The sequence below is a fragment of the Crassostrea angulata genome, chromosome 8 (genome assembly GCF_025612915.1).
Source record: "Crassostrea angulata isolate pt1a10 chromosome 8, ASM2561291v2, whole genome shotgun sequence".
Taxonomy (NCBI): Eukaryota; Metazoa; Mollusca; class Bivalvia; order Ostreida; family Ostreidae; genus Magallana; species Magallana angulata.
Window position 1 is genome coordinate 11548623 of NC_069118.1, and position 13096 is coordinate 11561718.

The window sequence follows — 13096 nt, forward strand, 5'->3', positions numbered from 1 at the left end:
AACAAATTTGAAGATGTGTGAATAAGGCGTGTAAAATGCCCAAACGCGGTCGGACAGGCTACTGAACAATTAAAGTATCAATAAATCTGATGGTCTTTTCAAAAATCATTTAAAAGAATATATATTTAACGAATCATTGATTTGTAACCTATAGGTATGTTCAATACTTGGAATATGTTGACTCTAACAGGCGTATACGTAACAAAACCTCAAATATTGTCATTTTTTAGAACTTCAAGGCATTTTCTTTTATAGAGTGGGTCTGTTCTCCATATTTTTCTCATAGTCTAATTAAGGTCTATTGGAAAACAAACCGATTTTAATCAACAAAAACGTGGAGAGATGACCCACTATACATTAAAAATATCATTTTGTATCCCAACAACTGAACGTATTGAAAAAATAACACAAGTCCGGTAGTTCGTGACCTTAGTCACACATAATATTTAAAAAACCGACTTCGTTGTGTCTGAAATGGCTCAGTGAGTACCTGGCATTAGCTAACCTTTTATCTAGGGTTTTTATGTTACGGGTTCGATACCACCACTATTTCCGACAATTTTTTGTTATATATATTAAAAACTGACTATAGTTAGAAAAATGCTTTTGCAAAGTTGTATTATAATATATTTGAATAGATTTAATTGGGGAAAAATAAATTTAAGATTATATTTCACTACTAAACCGAATGGGCATTTGCGCCATCTTATTCCCCCCATCTTCTTACTGAAAACGAAAATAGATAATTGAATATTTTGACGAAGAGATATGCTATCACTTTTCAAAGTTTTTAGGGACTCTTTACAAAAACTTTCAACGTTTTTTCCGTGGACATTCATGTCGTTTGCAATGCAAAATTTCCGTTCACTATTAAATTTTAGCCGCATTTGTTTACAAGAAGATAAATGGCGAGCGTAAAGAAGAGCTTTAAGGCTTTTAATTTTTTAGTCGATTGATATCGTTTATACCATAAGGTATTCATAAATATCAAACAATTCAATTATGCTACAAAGACATATTGAAACAAAGTATATAGACTTTTTGACTGTCAAAGAAAATGCCCCCTTAGTTCGCTTCTTAACCAATAACCTTGATGGTCCCCGGGGAGTCTTCATACAGCCTCTGGGTGTCTTTTCCGGTTCCATAAGACACTTGAAAGGACCGGAGGTACCTTGACTCCTTCTTGGAAGTCCAGCCTTGCACCATCACTCCCTGGACACTTGTTGGGGTGATCAGATCAATCTACGTGTACAACCGTAATTAACATTTAGAGCTACTCTTCTTAACGTGTCAGTGTTTAAACACAACGATATTTATTTTTTATAATTTAGTAATTTATTCAGAAGAAAAGTAAACACAATTTTAAAAACATTTTAACAATTATTTAAAAATCCAGCCATTAATTTGTTTGCTTAATAGATTATCATTTTAACTGAGATAATTTTGAGCACGAATACCATGTCAATCACATCTCAATAACTGTTATACACAGGATAAATGTCTGCCATTCGGTCAACTTAAATGTGACTGAATGGCATAACTATTCCGTTCAGTCACTTTTCCAGACTATTCAGTTACCATTCAGTTGACTGAATGGCAGAGATTCACCATGTGATAATTATTGATTAGGCGATACTAAGAGGTTAAAGTATTAAGGATCCTTAGAGAGAAATTTGAGGAAAATCTAAATCTAAGTACATCTGGTATTACTTCAATCTGATTAAAATCAGATCCTTTGATCCGCTCACTTAGATCGCTACACAAGGTGATCCGCTCACTTAGATCGCTACACAAGGTGTAGCGATCTAAGTGAGCGGATCAAAGGATCTGATTTTAATCAGATTGGTATTACTTAGTTGGTGATTTATAAGTCAGTTTTAGAGTTTATATCAAAATAACACCCACTGAAAACCATGGCGACTGGTCTTTCAGAGAAGAGCACCAGCCGGGATTTGGATAATACAATCGTCCCCGATGTGGCAGCGCCATTGATTCTACTTCAGGTTCATATTCGACTCCTTCAGAAGCGCTTAGCTGGTAGTCGTAGATATTCCCCGAGGCCAGACCAAGAGGTCTCCCACAGCTTTTAGCTTTTCCAAGAAACAACGGATAGATTACTAACGTCATTTAAGTTGTACATTTAATAAAACTAAGATTTAATTACTATATTTAAAAAAAAAAATCTTCTTCTTTTCAGGGCGCGTCTAAGCATAGTTTAAACGTATAAACACATATCTGCAGTTGTGCCCGACATGCATTTAGCAAAGGTTGGGATAAGGTTGTAGGTTTATGTTAGTATTCGGAAATCTTTATGACAAGGATGTCGTGGACACGGATGGAACATTTTGGTAATTCAGGAATGGGTTTCAAAAAGAAAAAAATACCCCTAAAACCCTTACCAGTACCAAACCGAGCCACAGATAAAAACAAAACATCGTGGGAGACATTAACAGCAGATAAGCTGAAATTTCATTCAGAAAATATGTGCATTTGTGCATCAATTTTAACATGAAGATTCAAAAAAAATCTCACAACATGCTTTAAAAATTGCATTATCATTACTCTGTTAAATAAATATGTACTCACATTTTCCAAGAATCACTATTTCGTTGATTTCCATTCGAGAATAGTTCCCCGGATTTCTATTTGGGTGAGTGAAGTCATAGTTCCGGACCGTGACATACTGACCAATCACAGGACGTTTACATTGGTACCGGAACACAAAGAAGAATTCCGGATTTCTTAGGTCGTCGCATCGGACGGCGCCATAATTCATAAAGTCCCATTGATTCTTGCTGACATATGTTCCAAAATATTCAAAGTAGTTTCGGTAGTGTACTGTTTTTTAGAAATATAAAAGTTGAGACAACTGTTTTGTTGTAAATTTTGAAATCTATTAGTGGGTGTAAATACATAATTTACAATTTGACAACTTATAAATTTTCTATTTACACCTACCCAGTAAATTCAAAATCCACAACATGACTCAGCGTTGAAAACTTGTCCCGGGGTTTTTATTATGTGATGGGTTTTCCTTATTTTTATTTTAGAGTTATATCCCTTTAACCCACCGGGCGGGGCGTTTTTAGTCAGTCTTTATCATATCAGATACAGACGCACTTTCGGGGATTGGGGCTAAATTCTATATTCATCTTATAATAACGGTTTATATCCCACAACCTTGGATTTTTTATGATACTGTTTCATACCTGTTACGTTTATATTTGTTTATGACTGTTTTTTATTACAGAGTATAATTTCTAAACACTGAATATATAAGTCGTTATTCTTTTCAATTCGAATCACATACCTATGTACGGGACTTAACCCCTAGACGGTCCTGTTACAATTAGAAAGAATCCCATTTCATGTTAAAATACCTTTTGTGTTTCATATCAGTTTCTTTATACAAGGTTTAGTCCAATTTAAGATTCAATGACCAAATTGTAGGTAACTTTTGCTGTTGTTGATGCTTGAAAATTTATCAGTGACTTCATAATTCACTTTTAGTGAATCATAAAATTGCGACTTAATTAATTGTTGGCTTTTCCATACAATTGAATTGCTTCATCCAAACCTAATTCTTCCCAGATGTTGATAATTAAGACGCATTCTATAAGCTCTGTCGACTTACTGTCGAAGCGGTAGATGAGGATAGCATGAACCTCTACAAACTCTTCCAGATTGACTTGAAACCAGGGCTTCATTAGGGGGACATCTGTGATTAGGGACTTCAACTTATCTGCAAAACACAGAATTTAACGCAGAGGACAAAGTGTTGATTAGTTTAACATAAAATGTGTTAATGTTAATAAACAAAATTTAGAAAATGGCAGGATAAAACGAGTTAATTTCAATTATTTTATTTCGATTTATTTGCTTGAATGGCATAGCAGCGAGAAAATCTAACACATACATTATATATATAAGTTGCATTCAATTTTCAACCCTTTTTCTTTATGAGGTAATTTGCTGGCTTTCTCAATACTTATGTACACGATTGTAATCAGCAGTCAAAGCTGTTATGAAAACGTTTCCACAGGTGTTAAAACCCTTACAGATGAGCCGCATTCATCTGTTTTTGTATTTGCTTGCTTATTTTGCTTTAAAAAGGTTTTTTTAAAATTCTCACCTATAGAACCGTCGACAGCATATTCAGGCAGTTGGTTTTTGTATGACCGAACGCTTCGATAAGGTTTAAATTTTCCGAATTCTCTCAACTCCTTATCTTCAACTAAAATACATGTATTAGCATTGCAACATGTCTCAAACAAACAAGAAAGCTATAAAAGAAAACTATGATACATGCATGTTTTTATACAAAACTCTTTCAATACATATTATCTTTAAAACTTTGGAAATAGTGTTGGTGCTCAAATTAATGAAAATTTAAAGACCAAATCATCAGTGACTTTTAAATCGGCTAACTACTGCAAATAACGGGCGTCAATTATTATGGTGATGCTACTATCATTCCTTGTATTACTAAAAGTACTGAATGTATTTGAAAGCGCTTAGCAAGCTTGTTGTCAAATTATTAGGGGGTACATGCATTGGTGTTTAAGCATATCTTGCTTCCATCTCACTTTTATGCGAGGTAATAATGTTACATCACGATATAACAAGGGATACGATCACCCAAGGTTCGTCAAAGATTCATGGCAACCCTACAAGGTATCTTTCACTATCTTAATATTACAATAAACGTTCTTTACAATGGTTGCTACCTAGGCAAATGCGAAAACTTTTCTAAATTTAAATATTGAGTGAAATTCCATTATAACCAACCATCTCATATACAGTTTAACTTAGTTATTTAAGCACGCCTGTTTTTTGTGACGCAAAATAGAAAACAAAGAGGACACAGGCCATAACGGTCACCTGAGTACCATAGTCTATACTCAGACCTGTTAAGGAATCTCATATGTACATTTAATTAAAGCTGACATAAATTCATAAAAGCATTTGGTCGCCATATTAGTTTCGATCGCTCCTTTACTGCGACTGGGACATATATATATATATATATATATATACCGGTTGAGAAAGTTACGGTCGGATGCTTTTCGATCGTGGTATTCAGGTTGCACGGACTTCTAAATGCATGAACTACACATAGTAGTAAATGTTTTTAATAAAGAATAAAGGAAACAACAATCAATGAAATACAAAATAGATTTAGTTTTTGAAAGAATTTCCTAGGTATCCGTATTATTTTGCACAGACGGTGCTGCCTTACTTCGCATGCATATCGAACACGTGTGTTGTTCATACAGAGTGCATAACGTCTGCATCTTTTTGAAAACCCCGGCGGCGCTACATCCAAGACAGTGGCTAAATGGTAGTAAATCCAAGAAAGTAACAATATAACGTCGTTTTCATCCGTTCCTACAAAAACTAAAATCCATAGGATCATTGACATTGCTCGATCTGCCACAATGTGTGGTTTGCGCATGTGCGATGTTATACACAGCAAAACGGTCTAAAAATATCGAGGAATTTTTGAAGTATCAGTGCATGGATTTCAGTCTGTCGTGTTTCGTCGTTTATTGGATATTCCTTGCCAGTGCAGTGGTTGTCATATTATTTTTGTTTAAAACGCGTTTCTACACGTCTTTTCGTCCGAGGTAACGATGAGCAGATCAATAAAGATCGACAACTAATATGGCGGTAGTCGGAGATAAAAGGGAAATAATTCATATTTATAAATTCATGTCAGCTTTAAGTTTCATTCCGGAGTAAAAAAAAATTGAAATATTGTAATGACGATCACCTCTCTGCCTGATATCTTTCATAGACTTATCTATGAAACATATAATTTTGTTAAAAAAAACTTTAGGATCATAGTAAAGTTCATGACCTGATGTTGAAAAGGTGCAAGTCTCTTATAAGAAATTTTTTTTTTCCATATTTGTTAACTCTCAATATAGGTTGATATGAATGTTTATATAGATAAACTAAAACAAGGTTGCTAGTGTTCAAGTTTAAAAAAAAAAAGGGGGGGGGGGGCTCCGCTGAGCGGAGCATCCCCTTGCGACATGAATTATTGTGTAGGGATGCATTATTTAGAAAATATGCAGTGATGTAAATGTAATTAAGGTATACGTTTACTCAGAATAAAAATAATTTCCACTGATGATAATGAAAAACCATCTATTGTGTGTTAAAAACCTATCATGGCAGTGTTATTTTTCACTTTCAAAAAAGTAGGTCAATGACCTACTTTTTGAGATAATGGCCATTGAATTCTTTTTGAAAATTTAAAAAAAGTCCCTAAAAATTTTACACTATGATTGAAATTTTCTTAATTGTGAAAATAATACAAATTGCTAAATTCTTTTAAAAATGAAATACAGTTTATGAATGGCAGTGACACTAAACAGACACAAAACATTAAGTTTTCATTCACAATTTTTTTTAATATTCCAGTCCGAATTTCCTCTATCAGTTTTCAAATTCCTACCCTTTTTTGATTCAATTTTACAAAAAACTGAATAATGATAATACCAAAACATTTATAGCATTAAACTAAGTATATTGACCTTACTTTGCAGGCATAAAAGTTACATGAGGTCAATGATCAAAATTTTGAGATATAGTGGGTTTTTTTTATCATTTTTAAGCATTTTTTAATATTTTTGTAGTGTGTGCCATTCGAATATCTAAACGAAAAAGTGCGATAAAACCAACAGAAAAAATGCAAAATTATGTTGACTAACATATAAAATCTTAACTTTGAATATTACAGTACTACCAAAAATATTTCAGTGAAAAACAAAATCTGAAAATTTTAGTCCGAATTTCCTCTGTTTTGCTAAAAGTCCAACTTTGATTCAGCCTAATTCCATAATAGCGAGCGCAGCGAGCTCCATAGACAACGTGTACGAACGGAGGAAATTCGAGTTGAAATCTGCACATTGTTCAAAGAAAATTTTGTGGACCCGCGTGAAAACGTTCTACTATCCCAGTGATCCTTTGCAGTGCATAGCAACATGGCGGAACAGGAAGCGTCTTACCTGTAAATCGCATACATCATTTTCATTTACCCATAAAAAGTCCTTCAAAAACACCAAAGTATGCAACCAATATGCTTACTTTAAAAAAACCTGTACCTATCTGAACTTTTGCTGACATATGACGTCATTTCCTTCCCCGAATTTGTTCGACAAATTTACGAAAACTGTCGAGCGCAAAAGAAAGTTAAGTATGACGTCACAGTGATCTCGCGTTTTAATTTCCCGCGATACATTTAGAGGTGGATCAAGCATCTGTATTGGATGTAACGTGTAGGAAGTACTCAGTATCAGTGTTAACGGTGACTCTTTGGCTGATTAGTTTTGTTTTGATAAATTTTTTGCTTAGTAAATACACATGCAAGTTCCATGCTAAATTTACTGTCATATTGATCAAATCATATATATACGTTAGGTAGGTGACAAAAATTATTAAAAAGAAAAGTCCAATCATTATTAGATCTACGTGCAGGCACGTCATTTTGTAATGAATAAATAAAAGAAAAACAATTGAACTGTTAAAATATCTACATGTATTTGTTATGTTGTGGTCAAACCTTTCAAAAATATTGGATATCATACAACACTAAAAAAAGTGAATGCACATGTCTACAACGCTTATAGAGCGTACAGAAAAAATTGATGTCACAGAGGAAAATAATTAAAACACAGGTAACAGCAAGGAACAGAATGAGAAATTATTAGTTTTTGGTTAGGGCAAGTCCACGGGTTGCAATTAACAATGATGACAGATGTGTGGTTCCTTCTGCGCTCGCCTCAACGATCACACCGTAAAACATATTATAGTAAAAATATCAAATGGTCTGTCAATAATAATTTATTTCATAAATACTTTAAGTGTTTAGAACAAATTTTACTCATGACATTTAACTTTATAACAAACCGAATTTGAGAACTCAAACCCTGAGTAAACAACATCCTTAAGGAGACCAAATTGTACTTGTCCTCTATTACTATAAAAAGTGGGGTTTTTTTACCTGTTCTAGACAGTAGTGAAGCAGAAGTAGTTATTGTCAAGACGAACAAGAAAAACTAATTGCCTTGAAAATTTACAGGTTTTTTCCCTTAACCATGCCAAATATGTGTATTAAGTTTAGTTTAATAAATATCCATGCAAGGGTTTTCTTTAAATCTTGCTTCCAAGCTGACGAAGACACACATACATACATGTACACACACACGCACAGCAGCGATACTATATCCCCTTCGCAACAAGTTGCGCCATGGGATAACAACCTCTCATCCCAATTCCCAGAGGCCAGACAGAAACTCTCCCCATTTAAATGGGGCAATTAAACGACAAAAACACAATCAATTGCATATTATCTTACGTTTCTATTCTCTTCAGTTTTTCAATATCCAACCATTTTTGCTCCATCACCATCTGGCAATTAATTATCCCAAAATTATTTTACATGCACTGCTTATGAGTGATTTTGGCAAGCCATTTATGTCTTTTCTTTTAACAAGTCTATTTGTTTGTTTAGAAAGTTCAAAAACTGCAAAACATTATATAAATTAACACTTTTTTGGTCACATCATGTAGCAAAAACACCTACCCTTAACACCATATGACTGTTTTGGCCCCGCCCTAGATTCAAAATCCTTATATATATATATTTTGGGGGGAAAATATTTACAATTTTAATAGAAGGCTTTAATGTCTTTTTTAATATGCAGTCAGTTTTTATTATACCCCTGCTCCGAAGATGAAGGTAGTAAAATACTGTTTTACCCTTGTGTGTCCGTATGACTGTCCGTAACAAAAAATTCTATTTTTCTCAGCAACTATTCATTGCAGATGCTTGCACTTTTTATATGGTGGGCTATACTTTTGTACCAATGGGACATCAACTTCTTGCTATATGACGACATGCATTAACACTACATGACTATTTTGGCCCCGCACTAGAGTCAAAACCCATACCCCGAAGGACTTACAATTTACCAATTTGGTAAAGGGCTTTGAAATCTACATAATTGTGAATTAAGATTTTCTTACAAATGTGCGAGTACAAAATATTTATAAATATCATATAGATTAACACTATATGGCCATCTTTGCCCGTCCTAGGGCCTGATCCCCTGACCCAAGGGCCATGAATATCACAAATTCGGTAGAGGAGTTCGTCGACATCATAACCATGCATTCAAGGTTTTTTTCCAGTCATGAAATTCGCAATATCGGTAGACGATTTCATGGGCATTCTAACCATGTATTTAGCTTTTAACAAATATATATGGAAATAGGAAAGATTTTCTGAGATTTCTTACATTTTACTACATGGCCATACTGGCCCCTACTCTAGGGCCTGAACACCCAACGCAGGGTCCATAAATTTCACAACTTTATTATAATTATAGCTTTATAGACGACGCACGAGGACGGACGAAGACCGTACCAATGTCAAAAAAGTCACCTAAGTGACTCAGGTGATCAAAAAATTAAAAACGTGAAGGCGACCAGGGGCCCGTTTCTCAAAAAGGCCTACGTCCAGGCGTAAGCTTAGTCCGGACTAAATCAGGGACTAAACCTCAAAACCAGACTAAGTTGCGTTTCACAAAAAGGTGGAAACTTAGTCGGGACTAAATTTGGACTTAAATCTACGCCTGCTAATGGGTAGGCGTAAGTCCTTAGTCTGTGCACTAAAATTGCGAGTGTTTTGTTTTCAAGGTAAAATAAACAGAGAATTTTATTTTTTGGTTTGTTATATTTGTTATTAAGGAAAAAATTCACATTTATTTAAATATTTGTACATGTACGTATAACTTTAAAAATACATATTGTTTATAACTGTTTCTATTTCTAAATAAATTAAGATTAAATCAATTTGATAAATAATGGGCTCACCTTGACTAGACTATTATTAATTGTATGTAATATACATTACTACTCGTTAATAAATTCGCCCGCTGACAACGAGGGTGAAATGATTTAAAATTAAACAGGGCGAATTTTTCCCTTTTTATGGTGTATATTACTTTCACCCCCCCCCCCCCTCCGAAAAACAAAAACAAAACAAAACAATCGATCGATTTAACCAAAAACAGGAAAAGTAGTTGGGGAGACCCCGGCCTCAAATGTTGATTATTCCTGTCTTGTTAATTGTTGACTATTAATATCTTTCAAAACTATTATCATTTGAATCGCAGAAAATCAAGAATCGTTTCCATGTCATTGTCTACATTCTTTCAATATTGGAACAGAGGATGGAACTTTTCTTCCTTCTGTAGACATGGACAAGGTTCATGTAATGTTAGTTATACAGTAGATATTTTCGATTTCAGTTGGTAGCTGTTTATAACCCATGGTCATATTATTTTCTATAAATAATATAGTGATATGGTAAAATAGAATCAAGCCTTATCTCAGCATCAGAAAGTGTCTAAATATATCTATATGAAGCATACTTATCATTCTGCAGATGTATGCGGGCATATTTACTGTACCCTTTCCCTGTATTCTACAAATATTTGAAGTTTACACGAACATTGGATTTAATTTCTATGTATTGTTTTGTTCAATAAATATGTACGATTGTGCCTCAACATCATCTACATGTACAATGTATTGAATTGTCACATAATATTTGGTTTCTGAAACCTCTTATGCCTTTTTCATATCAACTTTTTTCTCTAAAATTTCATTCTGTTAGGAAGTGTGCAGGCATTTGTTCTACTTTCATAAATATACACTGTTATGAACGGCTTGAACTATACACAGTGGTACAGAATAACGTACGTACTTTCGGGTATATGTACTATATATATGAATTGGAAAATTGATCCACCACATATAATCATAGCCTCAAAGCAAAACAAAATCCGATATGCGCATGCTTAGTTCTCATTGGAGATGTCTAAGGTCTTCGACATTTAAACCCTAACGTACGCCTCTTTCAGAAACGCAACTTAGACCTGACTAAATATTGGCGTAACTTCCTTAGTCGGACTAACTTAGGCCCAGATTTACGCCTTTTTGAGAAACGGGCCCCAGGCATCAGTTTGGTTGTAAAATTGTAAGGCACTTTATTTAGTCCCTAAACAATGTTTTGTTCTAAGAGACTAATGGAAAAATGGCAAACGTTCTTAACAAAATACTTAGGTTTAACAAATGTTCTTAAAAAATACCTCACCACATTTTGGAACTCCACATCTTTTTTGGACGGACGGATATTTCACCAGGCACAGGGGTTCCCCCGATTTGTATGAATTAATCTCATACGCACGGCAGTAATTACTTTCAAACTTTTTCTCCCTGCCTCGGTATTTGTAGAGAAAATCTGTTGATTCTGCCCAGGGTAGACAAGGTGTTCCGGAAGCCGTGACGTTTGCGCGGCCGTTGTAAGACTTTCCAAAGTCAGATTCATAGTAACACTCCCGACGCTCTGGGTATTGAAGAAAAAAGAGCTTCGAATATCGAAAAATGTTTAAATGAACAATCAAATACCATACTATAGTACGGTCAACAAAAAAGAAGTTCTGAACAAAGGGTTGTCCCTTCACGTCACATCGGTCATTCAAACAATAATGTCTTACACTGACCCAGTTTCTCGCCTTTTAGTCTTGACTATAACATCTTAATATGCTATGCAATACGTATGGTCCACCATCCTCCAATAGTATCCTGCCGCTTAACCATATTGTTTTCTTTATATTTATTGCATAAAGGTGAGAGGAAATTATTGCAATTTAATCCCCGAAGAAAAATCATATTTCCCGATGTCTTTGCCCGAGGGATTTTTTTTCTGGGGAAATAAATCTTCATATTTCCTTCGCCGTTCTGCAATAACCCTTTTATTTGACCGACCAACGTAACGTTGACTTGTTTCTCAATCTTTTATGCACTGTTGAGCAATACGTAGGATGATTATTACTAAATAAATATTGTTTTAATCAAGTTACTGTTAAGTTTCCCTTGTGGCACGATTTTCTTGATCAATCAGTTGACGTGTTATATAGAATAACCATTTTATTTAAAAAAGATGGGGGAATAAGACAGCGTAAATACCCATTTGGTTAAGTGGTAGAATAAAATGTTTAATTTATTTTTTCCAAATGAATATACTTGATACAGTACCGATCAGACGCAACCTAACAAAAAGTAAACCCAACTAAAAATTGGGTTTACTTTCTGGGCTTACTAGAGTGGACCCAGGGTAAACCCAAAGTGGACATAGAGAGTAAACCCGGTAAGAGGTATACCCTGAAAGCAGACGTTGTGTATTCGGAATAAACAAGGGTCAGGAATTACATGATTGTACAGGCATTAGGATGGTTAGATAAAAAACGGGTTTGCTTCACACTTCAGCACGTACAGTTAACCTTAATAGCCATTTCCAAGCAGGCCTAAAGTAAACCCTGAGTAGACCCAAATTTTCAAAATGTAAACCCAGAGTAAATCCCAAAAGTGAACCTAGGGTCTAGTTGGGGTTTACTCTGGGATCAGGTTGGGTCTGATCGGTACTGTAACGTTATAATACACAAGTTTATTAAAGGATAATTTCTATAAATTAAGTTCTAAATATTTTAACAAACGATAAAAAAACAAATTCAAACGTTTTGGTGTTAACGAACCCATAACATTAAAGCCAGAGCTCTATAATGTTACCTTATGTCTTGTGCTTCAACCACCAAGTCATTTCAGTCACAATAAACTCCATATTGTTCAAATGCTATATGCGACTTCGGCCACGATTTACGGACTTATATTATTTTTTCAAAACGTTCAATTGTTAGGATACATATACAAAATGACATTTTTAAAGAATAGTGGTTCATCTCTCCTATTATTTGTTGTTGATTAAAATAGGTTTGATTTTCTTCAAACCTTTTATAGACTTTGACCAAAATATGGAGCTTAGACCCACTTTTTAAAAAATAAGGCATTGAAGTTCTAAGAGTGACACTATTTGGAGATTTGACACGCATAAGCAAGCTCCAAATATTTAACATATTTAAGGGTTATAAATCGATGTAATGACAAATATACATAGTTTTCAATACTTCGAAAAAAAATATCAGATTTGTTGATACTTTATTTTTTAGTATCTCATCTATTC

General features: G+C 34.3%; 1 protein-coding gene across 1 annotated transcript in view; it reads right to left on the minus strand.

The window, feature by feature from the left end:
- Positions 1–13096, minus strand: part of LOC128160593 (uncharacterized) — a 72472-nt gene that overhangs the window by 30561 nt on the left and 28815 nt on the right. The window contains exons 6-11 of the mRNA XM_052823924.1: positions 11171–11422; positions 4133–4234; positions 3635–3742; positions 2587–2838; positions 1906–2090; positions 1090–1242 (exon numbers count right to left, since the gene is read on the minus strand). Coding sequence (XP_052679884.1) covers positions 1090–1242; positions 1906–2090; positions 2587–2838; positions 3635–3742; positions 4133–4234; positions 11171–11422 — 1052 coding nt within the window. The remainder of the gene's footprint in view (positions 1–1089; positions 1243–1905; positions 2091–2586; positions 2839–3634; positions 3743–4132; positions 4235–11170; positions 11423–13096) is intronic.